The sequence below is a fragment of the Anolis sagrei genome, chromosome 4 (genome assembly GCF_037176765.1).
Source record: "Anolis sagrei isolate rAnoSag1 chromosome 4, rAnoSag1.mat, whole genome shotgun sequence".
Taxonomy (NCBI): Eukaryota; Metazoa; Chordata; class Lepidosauria; order Squamata; family Dactyloidae; genus Anolis; species Anolis sagrei.
In genome coordinates, this window is record NC_090024.1 from 190,500,882 (window position 1) to 190,518,528 (window position 17,647).

A 17,647-nucleotide genomic window follows, 5' to 3' on the forward strand; every position below is an offset into this window, starting at 1 on the left:
ATGTGGAAAAATGATTCAGGAGCCATGGACGAGATTAGTGCGGGGGGAGCAAGTGACCTAGAAGTATTTAATGAGTCCCACTAGATTAGGCTGCAGATGACACTTAACCAATGATGTGGGTGGGTGACAAGATTTATCAGCACTCATGGAAAAAATCACCTTTCTGACATCTACCTGAAACAGATCGGGTTTTCATTTCCAGTATTCTTGTGAAATAAAATCAAGACTAAAAAAGTGTGTTGTTGTGATTTTTCAAAAGTATTTTTCTTTAACACATTGAGGTAGAAACACCAATATTCTTAATAAAGCAGAAAAAATACTTGTTTTCTGCTTACATTGTCATACTTTTCTTGAAGATAACATGGTTAGAGGTACCTGACTATGGAGAAAACAAGCTTGTGTTTCTCAATGCTTGTATTATCTTGTGTCTTGATTTTCTTCATTGAGCATCCATGGATTTTATCTGTCACACTCTGATTGTAGGCTGCCCTGGCTGAGAGTAACTTCCCTCTTCTGAACAGTCCCACTATGATCAACACAAGCTCTACTAGTGGCATGCTACATGTTGGCCATGATGACGTGAGCAGCACTGTGGAACAAGTCAACAGCAATGGCAGCAATAGCCCCCGGCTTTCTCCACAGCAGTACAGGTGAGCCCAGAATCACCTTTTTCCTGACTTCCTTCCAGTTGAAAATAAATCATGGTTCTGGTAGCCGTGGCCTATGGTAAGTGTGATCAGCTGTCAGTAAATACCACAGACCTGTTGCAGTTCAGTAATAGATCATGTTATGCCATAAGGGATTTTTGATAAAGTTGAAGCGTCAGTCTGCAAGTTGAGGTTAGCCTGCTCTTATTGCTAGCCAGTTAACATGACACTGATATATTAAGTGGAGTTTTATTCATACTGAAGCATGTACAAGATTAGGGATTCAAGGGTTTCATTTTTTATTTTTCCACCAGTGGAAATGTGAACATGGGCTTTTCCTTTTTTAATGATATAGTCGCACCACAGCAGTAGCTACTCAGCCTTAGTAAGAACTTGGTTTGGATAAATGTCTTGAGGGATTCCAGTTTCAGTTGTTACAGGGCACCAAATAACAGTTTGGCGAGAAATAATAAGATTGCGTATATGTCTAAGAGCTACCAATTAACAATGGTCAGAATATTGTTTTATTGGATGAAATAACTCACATTACACCATACATATTTGGAAGAGCCCCTGGTCGCACAATGGGGTATACCCTTGTGCTGGCAAGGCTGCTGACCGAAAGGTTGGTGGTTCAAATCCGGAGAGCGGGGTGCATTCCCGTTTTTCAGCTCCAGCTTCCCATGCAGGGACATGAGAGAAGCCTCCCACAGGATGGTAAAACACCTGGGCATCTCCTGGGCAATGTCTGCAGACGGCAAATTCGCTCACACCAGAAGCAACTTGCAGTTTCTCAAATCACTCATGACACAAATATATATATATATACAAATTTGGAAATTGGAAACAAAATTGCTGTAGAAATATAGCCTAAGAATTAAAATTCCTACAAAATACTGCATTGTTTATTTAGCTGATTCAAATGCTACCAAGCATCCCTATTGATGGGAAATGCATGTTTAGATTTGAATACTAAAGATCTATTCAGCAAAGTCAGGAGATTCCTGACTCATTAATCAAATATTCTGTTTCTACTGTTGACCAGAAAGCTTATTACATCCCCTAAGTCTTCTTATTGTCCTTGACAAACTACTGTACTGACTCCAGTTGCTTTCTCCAACTTTAGCCACCAAGTCCATGTGAAGGAAGAACCAGCTGAGACAGAAGATGACAGCAGACCTGTATCTCTTATGGGAACAACCAATCAGAATGTGACAATTCCTGATGACAGAGACCTGGAGGAGGAGTTACCAGTGGAAGAGTTGTCTTAAGGGCCCTCCCTGCTCACCTTGGGCCCAGTACTTCCCCAGAGACAAAGCAGTGGCTCCCACCTCCTCAAGGTGACCTTCAGCGTTATCTTGTTTAAGGCACTTCTGCAAAGCAAAAGGGTTTCCTTGGGTCTACCCATTGCTGAAGGCACACCTTTTTCCTTCCTTACATCCCACTGACTCTTAACAGACATTCATGGAGGGGGATGTGCAAAAACAAAACAAAAAAACCAGAGTTGAGTTTTTTTCTTTTTCTTAATTTTTTTAATTTTGTAATTGGTAAACGAGGATGGTAGGTTGTTTCTGTCCGAAGACTTCTTTGTTGCCTCCCCGCTTTTCCATCACCCCAGCCTCATGGGGATAAAAAGAAGGTGTCTTGTATTGTCTGCTCTGTGTTCTGTCATTTTCAGCTTAAATGCCATGTTGTTTCCACAAGTCAAGAGTTTGGAAGCATCCAGTCCAACAGGGAGCAGCATTCAAGTGAATGTCCTCTACTTTCCTATGGAAAGCATTTCCAATAACCTGCCAGTTAATCCCACTGAGAACTTTGCACTAGGAAGAATCTTTTCAGGCACACACACAATCTCAACGTGTCGGAACAGCAATTGGAAACAAGACCCTTACTGAAGCCATGATATCCCAATTTTGTTTCATTTCTTCATTGAGAAAGAAAGGAAAAACCGAGCTGGATCCAATGAACACACTGTAGTTCAGCAAGCAGCCAAAGGGTTTCTCACTGCCACACATAAACCACTCGGTTAGTCTTTCTTCAACCTGTGTTTCTGCCCCTGCAAGTCCAAGAAGCACTCCTCTTTAACCAATGGTGCTTGAGAGTCAATTTTCAGTCCACAAACTACCACAAAATCCAGGGATGAATGTCCATTCCATGCTGTCACATACTGTGAAACTTCTTCCAGAAGCCAACACCTGGGCAATTGGAAGGCAAGCTGATGCTGTCCAGCATAAGACTGAATTCAAGGAAAAGACTGCGAATTTTGCAGAAAAGAAACCTTTGCTTGTTCCTCCTTGTTTGTGATATCCTGATTGTTCCATTTTAACAAAATTGAGCATGAGGCCAAAAGGCAATGGTTGTTTTTATGAGAGTGGAGATATGAATGAGAATGGCCAGTAGATGTGTGTGGAGCTGCCTTGACAAAGATGGCAAAATCTGAAGCACTTGGAGTGGGTTGGGGAAAAGGGGACAGGCCAGTGTTATCTGGTGGTGGAAAACAAACCAAGACCTGGTTTAACATGCAAAAATTCCAAAGCAATATAGATAAATATGAGATCGACAATGCTTTTTCTTTGGTCATCAATCACAGCAGAGCTGTGATGAAGTTTTAACTCCTTCTAGTCATTAGATTATCCAGTGAATTATATCAAACACAACTGGTATGCTAGTCATTAGTTACTAGATGCCAGATAACTTGGAGGAAGCAAGAAGTTTCCAAATTCTTATTGCATGAATGATGTACCACTTTCAGGTGAACAAACAGTGTTAACCAAAAACCATCCCAACATCCTTTGATTTTTGTCAGCTCACTGTCTTATTGCCTCACACCAGAATTCAGAGAACACTTTTATCTGGGTGGCTTTTCTTATCACAGAAAATAGGTTTCAAAGGGTCTTTGTCTCTCCTTTCTTGAGAGGACAACTCCAAAACTTCCTCTTTGGGACAGACTCTTAACAGTTGCTATTGAGAGAAATTTTGGGGGTGACTTTGAGACCATGCTTCTGACGAGTTTCTTAACACAAACCCATATATACTTCCTATCATTAAATACAGAAGTTGCTCCAAAACTGTAAACACCAGATTATTATTAAAACACTTTTTGAAAGATGAGATCATCCTCAACCACTGGGATCATTTGGAAAACAAATAAAGCACACTTTATATTAGGAGCATAAAGTGCCACACCTGTGCTTGAATAATAAAGTGCAACACACGTGAGTTTACCAAATCTCATCTCTATATTAAGGCCCCAAAGGACATTGTGTTTTTGTATTTAACATGATTAACATCTCTTAGGATTCCTTTTCACCATTCTGTGATTAGGCAACACTTTACCATTGCTCCAAGCACCATGTAATTCACAGAACAGGGTGAGGTAAAGGCCAAAGCCTTTGGGTAGGAGGGCATTAATCTACTCAGAATGTTGTTTTTTTCCCCAATGCACATAATATTGATCCATTTATCTCCAATACAGTGCATTCTAATTGCATTAAGCCCCGTTTGCACCAGCTGGCAAACCATGATAACATCACACATGCATACACATACACACTTTTCAAACTTAGAGGGTTACAGTAAATCCAGCCAGCACTACTTTTTACCACTTAAAAATACAAAATGGCACATTATTTTTTATAATCTTAAATTTCTGTAGATAAATGGGGATTGGGATCCAATCTCATAGCCAAATTCAAATTCATTCTCTTGCTCTCGTTTTCATTTAAGTCAGTCTCCCTGGGGAAACAGTGGTTTGGGGTGAAATTCCCGATTGATGTCTGCAACAACCCTAAAGCCACCTGACAGAATGCTTTGAGACTGTCTTTTTCCAATGAAGGCGCATCAAAGGTTTCTGGCGGGCGATGCTAGCAAATTCCATTTTGTTTCTCGAATTCTGTTATGCTGTGCATTGCGATCTCTAGCCACCTTCTTGGCCCATCTCCCCCACACCTCCCCCCCCCCCCAAAAATGACCTTGATGGTGGTGGAGGAGGAACTGTATTCCTCAATACATATAGCTGTTTCCCCTTGTCTGGTAGACCTTGAGAAGCTGTTTTATTTGTTGTCAATGTAACTTACAAATTATATTTCCCTTCTGATGCTTTTCTCCTGAACAGTATGCATATAAGTTAACCACATTTGTTTCAAGTCTAGACAAAAAGAGTGGGAATGAAAAACTTTGCAGAAACTTTTTACTCCCTTTCTGCATCATGGCTGCATGAATAAACGAATGGACTCTGAAAGGACTCATACCTGTACTTGGATCCTGGAGTTCACACTAGAGGGCTCCACTAAACATGCATTTCCCCAGCTCAGCTTCCTACTTCCTCCAACAAGCTGAGTAAATCCGCAAAGTTTATTCTTTAGATGATTTGAGAGAGTGGCTCCGATTTGAAGTGAAGTGGACTCCACACTTATGGGAGAAAGAGGGATGCAGAAATGTGGTGGTGCGTGTGTTTAAGAGATGACAGTAAGACTACAGGGGTCTTTTAAGAACCTCCTCATAGAAAACTTTCACTTGACAACAAGGTTGTCCTTCAAGATAGGACTGCAGGTGCTGAGAATACCTCAATCCCCTCTGTATCTAACCATCCCTCAGGTCCCTGCTCAAATTTAAAAAACAGCTTGGGAAACTTCCCATCCTCTGTTTGAGCAAAGACACACCACACCTCAACTTGGGGTCACATTTAAATGCCTCCCTAGTATAAAATGCTTTATAATTGGCTTAACCATTTACCAAAGACCCTTTTTAAGACAAGAAGCATAAACCAAAACACTCTTTATTTTAATTTTTATTTGGTGCTTTTATTCTGATTTGTTCCATTCCTGCACTGGCCAAAAAGAGAAATTCACAAAGATCCTGCATGCCTCTTAGCCCTTTTGTCACTTTCTTTTGATTTTAAGTTATTATTTAAACCAAAGTTTACAGGTGCTGTTTTGTACACATCTATTGAAGGTAGACCAGAATCATGGATTTGCTGCTTTGCTTTCGTTGTTCGCAAAACCGAGGGTGGGCTATGGAACCCAGAGGAGGGTTGCATTTCATGGGCCTCTTCTGGAACTGCTTACATCTTACCTGTTTCAAATCATACCTGCCTTCATTTTGTCTGTTAACTTCTCAGCTATTATTTGTACACAATGTGATTTTTCTCTTTGATTTCAGCATTTTTATACTTTTTCCTTTTCTGTTCCCTCTTTGTTTTTATCCTACAAAATTATTGGAAATGTCCTCCATTGTTTGATGCAATCTTTGGGTAACACGGCTTTCCGAAAAGCTTATCAGCAGATTTACTGTAGCCTCTTCAAATACAGAGAGTGAACGTCCACATTATTTGGACACGGAGTGGGTGTAAAATTCTGGACTAGACCATTTTAGACTGAAGTTAGGGAGCTCATGTTGTTACTACTCCCTCACATAGAAAATCTTCCTCACATACTAAACAATGCATTGTAAAGGAAGCCAATGTATGGTGTTTTCTCCAGGTGCACCAGTTTTAATATGTGCAAGGTGGGTTTTTTTTAACATTGAGCAGCATTTTTAAAAAATTGTTCTGATTGATTCTGAAATACACCTCCTAGAATTCAGCCACCTATTCTGTGAAACATATAGAAGTTCAGCTCTGTGTGCTAAGATGCTTCTTAGAACTGCCTCACAAACTATTTGTCATGGTATTGTGTCAAATTGCTTTGCAAACAAACTTCCAGAACTGTATAGTTGCAACCTTGGCCTTTCTTTTCTAGCAAGTTCTATTAGGGCAGCTGCTTTATTATCAGTCTAGACTGATAATAAATGCTACCAACCTGATTCACTGACCTCAGCCTTCCCCTTCCCCCAGTACAATACCCCTTTTTATGTGTTCGGCATCTACAGCTGGTCCTGAGATGCCCCAGTTGTATGTACTGCCAGTATTAAAAGTGCTGTCTCCTAGTACTGTACGGCCCTGATCTGAACTGTAAGCATTCTTGCTTCCCGGAAGATATAGCTATCTCTGTTTAACCTAAAACCAATGCCTCACTTTTGGGGTCTATTGACTTTGACCCATTTAAATGAAGAAACCCAAAAAAGACATCATAGTACCCTGAGCAAATATATTTAACGGTATATTATAAACCAATCTATAGAAATCCACACTTCAGAATTGTGGCCATAACATTGGGTGTATGATAACGAACCCATATGTTGGTACCATCAAATACTAAAACATCTCCTCTCCCATTTCAGTTAAGGCTACAAAAGTAGAAAAGTCATGTTGTTAGACTGAACTCTTCTCTCTGTTGTGCTTCTCGGTGGTCATTCATTTTTCCCTGGTCCTAAAACTCCCCGTCCACAAATTGGATTGCCTGGCAGTCATGCTGGCATGACCATGACTTTTTCCAGGAAAAGAGAAACCATTCTTTCATTTGAATATATAAGATGGCACTTTGTTCTGGATTAAGAGCAGCCAGTGCAGCATCAGTAGTTTGCCTTGTCATTGTGCTAAAAACCACCTGTCTTTTTTTTAGTATTTTGATTTCTTCCTCATACCATCTGATCCATTGGTTCTCATTCTTTGGTTTTCCAGATGTTTGGGATCTCAGCTCCCAAAAAACTTAGCCACCATGGCAAGTCATCAACGATTCTGGGTGTCAGAAATTCAAACCACCTTGCAAAACCAAGGTTGAAAACCACTTATCTAATCCTTTGGTTAAACTCACATGGCACAAGTGAAAATAGGCCTCAGTTTTTGCCACATGGTGTATCCTGCATCATTCCATTTTCTCCCAAAATGAGTCATTTCTGGACTATATTCCACTTCTATCCATTCCTCTAATTAAAGTTCGTCTCTGTCTTCGTATGACAGTATTAAGGTCTGTGCATCCTTACAGGATAGTTTTAGCTCTAGTTCTTGCTGAAGTGATATGCCTGCATCTGAGGCATGGGTATTTTTGTGATTGAATTCCACCTCACACACATTAAATGAGCGATTCTCTCCTCATAAGCATCATAGTTAGGAGGAGGGCTGTCCTTAATGTCTTGTTCATTCAATTGTTTTAATATGATGGAACGTGCCAGCACATGCACTGTTACCTAAAATCATGCTATGCCTCAGATGTTGGTTTTATCACCATCCCGAGAAGTTACTAATTACTGAAGAGAAACTGTGCACATTCATCAGTGTTAGATATTATTACAATGCTCCATTTCTCAAGCAAGTGACCCCTGCCTCATCAACAATCAGAAAGGCTCTTCTCACCACCACTTCATTTTGTAGTCTAAGTCTAAAACATTGGATGTGCTATCTTCCAAGTACCTGCCTTGCATATTGAAGATTTGGTTATAGACTTGACCCATGCAGGGTTTATATGGGCGTTTGTCATCGTGCTATTGATGCTGCTTTGAATCTTTTGGATGTTGAATCTGCTTCGGGCCCTGCAGGAATCTGGCATGTATTTGAGGGTCAGATACTAATATATGAGGCTTTGGAAGGTTAGCGTCTGTCCTTCAAACTGGCATGCCCTCCAGGCATTTCCATTTCCATAACTTCAAGCAAAACTATTATCTCTACCATGTTTGTGTGTGTGTGTCCCCATGTCCAGCTTTCTCTGCAATGACTTAGAATTAATAAACTTCAGAGATTTAATTGGGTCACTTCTGAAGCTATTCAGTGTTCATTAAATCTGCACTGTCATTGCGAAAGAAATGACACCGTACTGCTGAATGGTACTGTTGATTTAAAATTCAGGTAATCTTTTACGTACATGCAAAGAATCCCCATTTCAATAAGAGGATTTCTTTGTGTACCCATGGTTTGCTCCTGTATAAAGTTGGAAAGGTAATCATTTGGAAAATAGCAAATGCTATATTGAAAGCAGCAGATCCTTAGTTTCTTCCTGCCAGTATTAGGTTCCCACTAACTTCACTTGGCAATTGATCCAGACCTGCCTATTTGTGATCCTTCTAGCTACTGCCTCAAGAATTTTACATTGTGTTTGATTAGTAATCAGCTGATTATTATTGTCTGGGGCTTTAAGCTTCCTTGGCTAACACTGACATAGTCCCTTTAAAGGGGGACACTGAAGAGTGAATGTAATTTAGTATCACTGAATCAATATGCTGTTTGCTAAAGCTATTCAGTTTGGGGTGGGTTTTGCCCTCTTAACAGCTTGAAGTGTAAAATTTGCTCTGATCTTATTGATTGAACTGCTAAGACTTCCGTTAGCAACATTTTCTTTAGTTGATACCTTTTGTTTAAATCTGGCTCAAGTTTTCTGATCTGTCCAATCTTATGTCAAGGCCATGGCTTTGAGTGTCTTATTATTGTTTTTCCTGAATTACAGGAGAGGATTCCCATGTGGTTATATTCATCTTACTAGGAGAACTCCTTTTCAAAAGGGCATTCTCTGTGTAGAACAGACTCTAACTATTGATGGACACCAACTGACTTAGTTAAGACTGTTAGGATGTGAGCAACTATCAGGCAAATTGTGATGTTTGGTTTAACCTGCCACTGTTCTGTGCATCCATTTTTGTACTGTTACATTGGCAAACATCTACAGAATATTAATGGGGGTGCGGGAGATATCCAAACAGTGGCAATAGATATTTCATCTGTATTACTAGTGTGTTCAGAATAAGCTTGGGCCATCCATAGTGTTTCTCTTACCTCCTTTCTAGAAAAATTGATAACTGTCTACCAAATGGGTACCAAAGTTTTGATTTCATCTACAGGTTTTGCTCTCTGTTCTGGGACTGTCCTGGTCTTTCTTTCACATACCAAAAAGGGTTCCCTAGACCGCTGTTGTCATTGATTCATATAAAGACCTGAAGATTTCGGGATTTTCCCCTTTGTTCAGTTTTCAATACAGTTGATAAATCCACAGTCAAAACAACTACATCGGTATTGTTCCATATACAGGAAAGAACCTATACGACCTTACAACTTAAAATGTATGGGGGTCCTATTTCATCAATGTGTCTGCTTATTGTTATTCCATTTGTCATTGAGAAGGATAATAAAGAGCTTTTTTTTTTAATGATTCCAAGCCCTTGTGATTCTGGTCAGTTGCCCCTCAAATCCCTCCTCTGTCTGCTGAAGCAACAATCTGGTTGTCATGAGTCTGGGCTAGGTGGGCTACAAGTATCTTGGCAGTACTAGCCTTCCTTGAGTTTCAGTTATATTAGGTACATCCATTTTTGCACAAATGACTTTTCATGAGATTTTTATTTCACTAAAACTACATATAGTACTTAACTTTAAAAATATTTTATTATGTTTGTTACCTCAAAATGGCTTTTAAAGGGGTAGTGTGGGAAAGACCAAACACAACTTGTGGCAGGATAGTATATGTATATATTGATCTATATGCTGGTTGAAAACCTACTAAAATTAGTTTATTGTTGTCTGTTTAACTATCCTGTGATGAAACTAATGCAGGGAATATTATAGAAAGGGTTTTTTTTCCTTGTTCTGGAATTTAGGAAGCCATTCTTGTATCTCTCTATATCTTGACTTGGATGCTGTTCCAATTCTTTATGTTGTCTTTGGTTTGTTTTCTTTCTATAAATGAGTTGGTAGAAATGATGAGGTTGGGAGGAGATAAGATGGTTGCCAAAAAGAAACTGAGACATCGGTGTAATAATTTCCCTTCTTTTCCCGCTTCTTGGGAATTAGAACAGTAGGAACAGAAGCAAAACACATTGTATGAAACCAAAGGTGTGTGTGTTTCAGTTTTGTATGTTTTTTACTTAATTTTAATATAGGTATTTTTCAAGGAGAAAGACAAAAATCCCAATTGGAAAATTCTACAAATTCCTGTCTTGTCTTATCCATGCTCTGAATTTCCAGGTGTTCAACTCCACATAAACATAGACATGCTCCAAGATTTGCAAGAGGGGGTTATTCATTTGGAGTTTTGTTTGTTTCGTTTTTCAAATTAAGATGGTTCCAAAGTATTGAAGCATTTATCAATTTGGAGTTCTCTTACTCATTGTAATGGAGCTGTGAAATACTGGAGATCAGTTACTCTTCCCTTTCATTTTGATCACATACTATGTGGAGCAGTTTTCCTGGTGACCATCCCAAAGAGTTGAGGTTCTTCTCCTTCTCTGAGCTTTTCACCACTTGGCATTCTTGTCTTCCAAATCTCTCACTGAATCTCAGGTGGCAGGAAAACATCCAAGAACCAATGACTAGTGACTTTCAAACCATATCAGCTTAGCCGTTCGACATGAGCCAGAGGGGTCATTGATCTCACTGGATGACAATGGGAGGTTAACATGTCTGCTGGCATGACCTGATTTGTTCATTTATAATGTTTTGTGTTGGCCTTCAAGGGCTTCTGCTGATTGCATTTCTCTGTTGCAAATGGATCTCTTCTCCCTCATCATAGTACCCAACATATGGTGGGAGGGTGGGGGACTTTGGCATGTCGGCACTCTGCCCTGTTGTCTTTTCCTTCTCCTGGTACACAGGAAGGGTCAAGAAAGGGGCAAGACATGCAGTAACCTTTAATATTGTGGGTTTTTTCTTCCTCACATTTGTTGGTTTGATGTGATCATCCTTTTAACAGGTGGCAAGTCAGTGTGAAAGGAAAGGTTACTGGGGAGGGGGAAAGGGTGGCTATAAACCTTTGATCCATCCTCCTCTTACTGCTTCACACTGCCATATTTCCACTCTGTATAAAGGAAATAGCATTGCTGTGTATTTGTACTCTGGACTTCTGTGTGTCTGCTCTGGCAGACGGTAAACCCTTGTACAGTAGATCTAGCTGCATGTAATCTGTATGGACAATGGCATTATAAAATGCAATAAAATTAAATTACCTATGAGGTGGCTGTGACTTCTTTTTGAAAATCCAGCAAAGAAATGACATCCTCCTTTCTCTGTACAATTCTTCCCTCCTTCATGTGCTTCTCATGTAGCATTTTGAATATATTCTCACCTTCACTTGCCACTTTTAACACTCCTGCATACATTAGCAGTAGGCAACTGCTTTCTCCCATACGCATTCCTCCTTGTATCCCTGTATTGCATTACTTTGTATAAGCAACTGAGCCCATAGAATTTGATCTTTTTTCTGGAAGAGTGCATAAAGACAGGCCGTGGTGTGGGTGAAACCCCGACAAAGCTGCCATCTTGCCCTGAAAACACGTAGGGACATTGATGCATTCATTTTTAGAAGTGAAATGAGCTGTGCTTTTGGCTGCTTTTTGTTTCATTGCTCCCCTTTTAATCTGCCATCCCTCTAATTATGTTCAGTTCTGGCTGCTCTTTTCCTCAAATCACATTCTCATCCCTAATTTAAAAGGAGTAGCTCTCTCTTATCTGGATGGAAAGTAGACATATTTGCCTAGTACTCAAATGTTTAAGGCCAACTTGGTTTTCATGATGCAAACAAAAATGTCAAACTACTTAGCAGTTTTTTTGGTCCTGAAATATGGAACCATCCCTCTTATTTCACCTGCCCCCACGATTTCTCCACACTAATATGATGACCATCTCTGCATGTATAAATTTGGGTGCTTCATTTTTGCCACAAAAAGCCCATGTGGTCTATGCAGCAGCAAATAGTATTGCTATCTTGTTGAAGGCTTTCATGGCCAGAATCACTGGGTTGCTGTGAGTTTTCCGGGCTGTATGGCCATGTTCCAGAAGCATTCTCTCCTGATGTTTTGCCCACATCTATGGCAGGCATCCTCAGAGATTGAGGGGTCTGTTGGAAACTAGGTAAGTGAGGTTTATATGTCTGTAGAATGTCCAGGGTGGGAGAAAGAACTCTTGTCTGCTTGAGGCCAGTGTGAATGTTACAGCTGGCCACCTTGATTAGCATTGAATGGCCTTGCAGATTCAAAGCCTAGCTGATTGCTGCCTGGGAAATCCTTTGTTTGGAAGTGTTAGCTGGCCCTTATTGACTCTTGTTTGGAATCCCCCTGCTTTTTGAGTGTTGCTCTTTATTTACTGTCCTCTTGTCCTTTGCTGAACATAGCATTTGTTGGATTTTCTTTTGTGAGCCAAAGGGCAGGAGACAATGCTTCTGGAACATGGCCATACAGCCTGGAAAACTCATAGCAATCCAGTATTGCTATATATTTGTAACCAGTAATTTTTCTATTTGTTCTTGTACATTCCTTGACTTCTTTGTACTTTTCGCAAAAATGAGAAGACCAGGGGGTAGCACTTTTAGGTACAATGTTTAATTTGTACAAGGTTACAAGGTTTAATTTCCTTTCAAAGAATAACAGCGCTGGAGGCTTATAGTCCCTCTAGTAATATTATTTCACTTATAAATAGATAAGCAGAACATAACAGAAACAAATAAGTCTTCTGCAGACAGCATAATCACTGGTCCCCTAAGGCAACAAAATTTCAGGTTCCCTAAGGCAACAAAATTTCCTCCAGCACCCAACCTGCTTCTAGTCCAGTTGAAAATGGTATTACCATTTTCATTTTTTAAATTCAAAACTGCTACAAGCAGTTTCTCTGCCTTCCACTAAATGAAGTATATTGCTGTTCAAAATCGAGAAATGTCAAGATCTTGACAAGCCTGAAAGATAAGATACAGTACATGGCCCAACATTAAGAACACGGGAGATAATCATAAATATTTGTTTCCTTGATAATAAACATATTTTCAGTCACCACGGTGTTTTTTCTACGTATCCTTCACATAAGTTAGAATGTCTTTCCTGAATGGCCCTCTTCAGCTCCTACATTGAGCCAGCGTTCTTTAAAATATACCTTGAAAGATTACATGTAAAGATACCAAGAATTTCATGCATCCCAAGACATGAAAATTTGGCACCCATCTGAGAGATCTTCATTAACATTTTGTTTTTGCTGCCAAAGTCTGACACATTTACATCTTTCCATTTAGATTAACTTCATCTATTTTGGCATTTTTGGTGTCCCAAACATAAATATTTGAGCAGTTAAGACATTTATTCCCAGATATCCAAATATTTCTCCATCTCAAACCATGCTTCAGAACCAATCACAAAGCATACATGTCTATGTGTACTATACATTTGGGGGAGTCACCCTAAAGAAAGATTATGTGTTGTGCATGCCTAGTTCTGGGCATCTCCAACTACAAAGATCAGATACCATTTGGACAGAACAATATTGAACCAGACAAACAAGCAGTCTGAGCTAACATAAGGTAGATTCTGGTATATCTGAATCTACATCTTACCCCTTTCAGTACTGGCCGACTCTTTCATGGCACTTTGTTCATCTAATGGATAATCCATTGCTTTCAAATTATTTATGATGCTTCTAACAACACAACATTGTGGTAACAGATGATCCCATGTACATCCATTAAAAATGTGAGACGAAAAACAGCATACTGTTGCAGCAACTCCACTTGCTGCCAGTCTGCTACCGGGTACAATTCAAAGTGCTGGTTATGACCTTTAAAGCCCTAAACAGTTCAGGTCCAGGCTATTTGGCTGACCGCATCCCCTTACACCAGTGGTTCTCAACCTGTGGATCCCCGGGTGTTTTGGCCTACAACTCACAGAAATCCCAGCCAGTTTAGCAGCTGTTTACCAGGATTTATTGGAGCTGAAGGCTAAAACATTTACAGAGCCACAGATTGAGAACCACTGCCTTATACAAACCTGCCCGGGGCCTGAAATCTTCAGGAGAGGCTCTTCTCTCAGTCTGACGTCAATCTCAATATTTTTGCTTCTGTTTAGATGCTTTGTCTTCCTCCACCTAGATTTCTTTCTTTTTGCAGTTACTGATCTTTGGCCCCAGGATCTCCAGGCATCTTACGGCGACTAAAATGGTCAAGGGTCTGGAAAACAAGCCCTGTGAAGAGCGGCTAAAAGAGCTGGGCATGTTTAGCCTGAAGAAGAGAAGGTTGAGAGGAGACATGATAGCCATGTATAAATATGTGAGATGAAGTCATAGGGAGGAGGGAGCAAGCTTGTTTTCTGCTGCCCTGGAGACTAGGATGCGGAACAATGGCTTCGAACTACAAGAAAGGAGATTCCATCTGAACATTAGGAAGAACTTCCTGACTGTGAGAGCTGTCCAGCAGTGGAACTCTCTGCCCTGGAGTGTGGTGGAGGCTCCTTCTTTGGAAGCTTTTAAACAGAGGTTGGATAGCCATCTGTCAGGGGTGCTTTGAATGAAATATTTCTGCTTCTTGGCAGGGGGTTGGACTGGATGGCCCATGAGGTCTCTTCCAACTCTATGGTTCAATGATTCTAAGATGACACAAGAAGCCAAAACTGCCTCACATGGAAGTGCTCCTTTGCTATATTGATCTGCCTTGTCTTGTTGGTGTCCTGTGCTTCAGTTAGCAAGTGTCCAAGGAAGCAATGGTGTGGAGTACAAGGACCATTGAGTAGTTAATCCAGTTCAGGTCAGGCACAGCTTATCCAGTAGAATGAACAGAGAAGCTAGAAGGTGATATCCAGTTGGCCCAGAAGTCATACAACAAGTTAGCAGTCCAAAGGAGCAAAACAGAGTAATAAATTGTAACCAGTCCAAGGTCAAGAAAATGGAAATACTGAAGAATATTGCCAATCACCTAGATAGGACGACTGAAAGGACAAAGCTTTCAGAGAAGTGCTGGGATATTTCTAGTTTGCTTTCTCAAAACACCAGAGGCCCTAATTAATCAGAGTCTCCTTTTTAACAGCCACTGGGTTAGCATAATTCTTCCTTGTCCTTTCAATGCTCTACAAATGATGGCAACATGTCCTCAGTGTCTGCAACCTCCTGCTGGGGAGTAGAGCCCATCTCTACTCAACCCCTAGTTCTTTGGACTAGGAAAGCCCAGCATCACCAAAAACTAGATTTCTGCCAATCTGCTGCCTCCTCTAATTCTTCTGACTCCAGAGGATGAGCTATGAGAGTTCATCAGTCTTCCAATGTATCTTCTATCTTCCTACTACTTTTCCACTGGTTTCTGGCCTATTCTCTCCTAGTTCCTCTCCATCTCCTCAAATAACACATCTAGGAGAAATGAGGATTGATTTTGTGGTCATAATAGATAGGTTTTCAGTCATTCCCACCAGTAAGGTTTATCCAGTATGGTCTTTCTGGAAATGTATGATGGGGTGCAGTCTGTACCTGCCCCCTTCTCCTAGACACTCACTCCCATTTAATTATGCACTCATATATGTTGATCACCTGACGTTTGCATTCCAGAAGTGTTTCAATTTTGGTCTGCTTCTCCTAATTCTTGTTCATATCACTATTGGGATAATAGGCTCCAGGATAGCACAATCTTATTTTATTGCTTATTGGCAATCCTGTCATTTGCACCCAACTAGCTAAGTAGTATTTGATATAAAATACTTGTGTATATGTACATTTGTCTGCTAGATTTTAGAAGATTCCTCTTGTTTTAAACTAGCAAAGGAGTTTCTTTGCAAATATGCCATCTCTGCTTCCCCCTTAACCCTCAAAATTAGCCATTTTCCCCTCCTACCCCAAAATTTCTCCATCATTCACCACCAGAGGGAGGTATAAGATTTGAACATGGTGCCTGTCATATGCAAGCATTTGAGCAGGTATAAGGAAGATATTTTGTATGGTCTTGGATAGATCCTGTCATAAGTTATCATCTAGCATCTAAACTCTTTTATAAGGTAAACATTAGCAACGTCATCTGATTTGAAGGGATGGGAAAGCAGTTGTGATGATCATATTTGATGAAAGTTGTGATGGGTGTCCAGCATGTTTCTTATCTAACCCCAGCTCTGTTCCTTCCCATCCCATCCTATTGTATTTATTTTATTTTTATCCCACCTTTCTCCCAATAAAGGGACTCATAAATGGTATGGACTGTTTCCAGCTAACTAATGCTATTATTCCTAATGGGGCTGTGAACACTGGCCAGGTTCAGAGTGAAGACACAAGGGATTAATCTACACAGGGATTAATTTATATTTTAATATGGCTGCCTGATCTTGGAAGGAGGACTCCCTTCCTTTTCATGTGGGTTAATACATAAAGTATCAATCATGACACACTGAAGACTGAACCAATGGGTGCAGTTACTCTTTATTAACCATTATTAAATAACACTGTTGGTGTGTAATTCAACATCCGTGGCCATCCCAAGTGTCCCAAAAGGAGCCAGCCATCTATGGAAATTAAAACCATGTATTTTTGATACAGATAACCAAAACAGGGGAAGGACCATCTGCTTTCCCACCGTTTTCTCCTAAAAAGAGTAGATTTTGCCCCCTTTTCCCCAGGGGGTGTACGGTGAATATGTGCGGGTTTGAATAAGTGGCTTGTTATAAAATAAGCCATTTAACATATTGATATAAATAGGGATTAACAACTAGGGATTTAGATGACTGCATATTCCTCTATCCCAAATAAAATTAGCATAGAAAGCTAGCTTATCAAAGGAAAAACCAATATGGCCTGAGAGTTTTCTATGTGCAATATTTTTATATTGTGAAGCAATCTAGCTGCCTGAACTCCGCATCTGAGTTTTGCCCAGATTTTCAACTCTGCCATATGTACCAAGTAAAATATATGCACCAAGTAAGAGAAAATGGGGCCTTTATGTTGGTGGGGAAGCATAACTACCACTGCTCCCTAGGCACATTTAAAATAGTCTAAAGGGGGGGAGGGGTGATGGTGATGATGATGATGATGATGATGATTTAAATGTTTAGGAATTGGAAACATGTTCTCAGTAAATTCCCCTGTATAAGCATCCTCTCTGACTGTTCCAGCCTTGAAGCAATTGTGTCACTTTGCTCCTTTTCTGGAAAGCATCCTCGATATGACCCAGAAATTTGGAGATGCTATAACCAGTCTGTTTCGAGTCCATGTCACTTGTACAAAAGAACCTACAAATCCATTTTGTCTTGTTTCAGCATTAGTCAGTGAGGGGATGGGACTAGCACTTCTCTTTCATGAGACCTTACGAAATACTGCTTGTGGGCATTTCCTTCTACACAATAAAGAAACTCACTCATCCTAATGAATCATTTTTAGACAAAATTATTGTCTTTTTTTCTTTTCATCCATACTGATGCTTTTC

At 40.1% G+C, this 17,647-nt stretch overlaps 1 protein-coding gene across 7 annotated transcripts in view; it reads left to right on the forward strand.

The window, feature by feature from the left end:
* FOXP4 (forkhead box P4) overlaps positions 1 to 11,453 on the forward strand; it is a 174,512-nt gene extending 163,059 nt beyond the window's left edge. For all 7 annotated transcript variants that reach the window (XM_067468003.1, XM_067468002.1, XM_067468006.1 and 4 more), the window contains 2 exons: positions 484 to 650; positions 1,774 to 11,453. In XM_067468003.1, the coding sequence (XP_067324104.1) occupies positions 484 to 650; positions 1,774 to 1,918 (312 nt within the window). In that variant the 3' untranslated portion in view covers positions 1,919 to 11,453. The remainder of the gene's footprint in view (positions 1 to 483; positions 651 to 1,773) is intronic.
* The last annotated feature ends 6,194 nt before the right edge of the window (positions 11,454 to 17,647 follow it).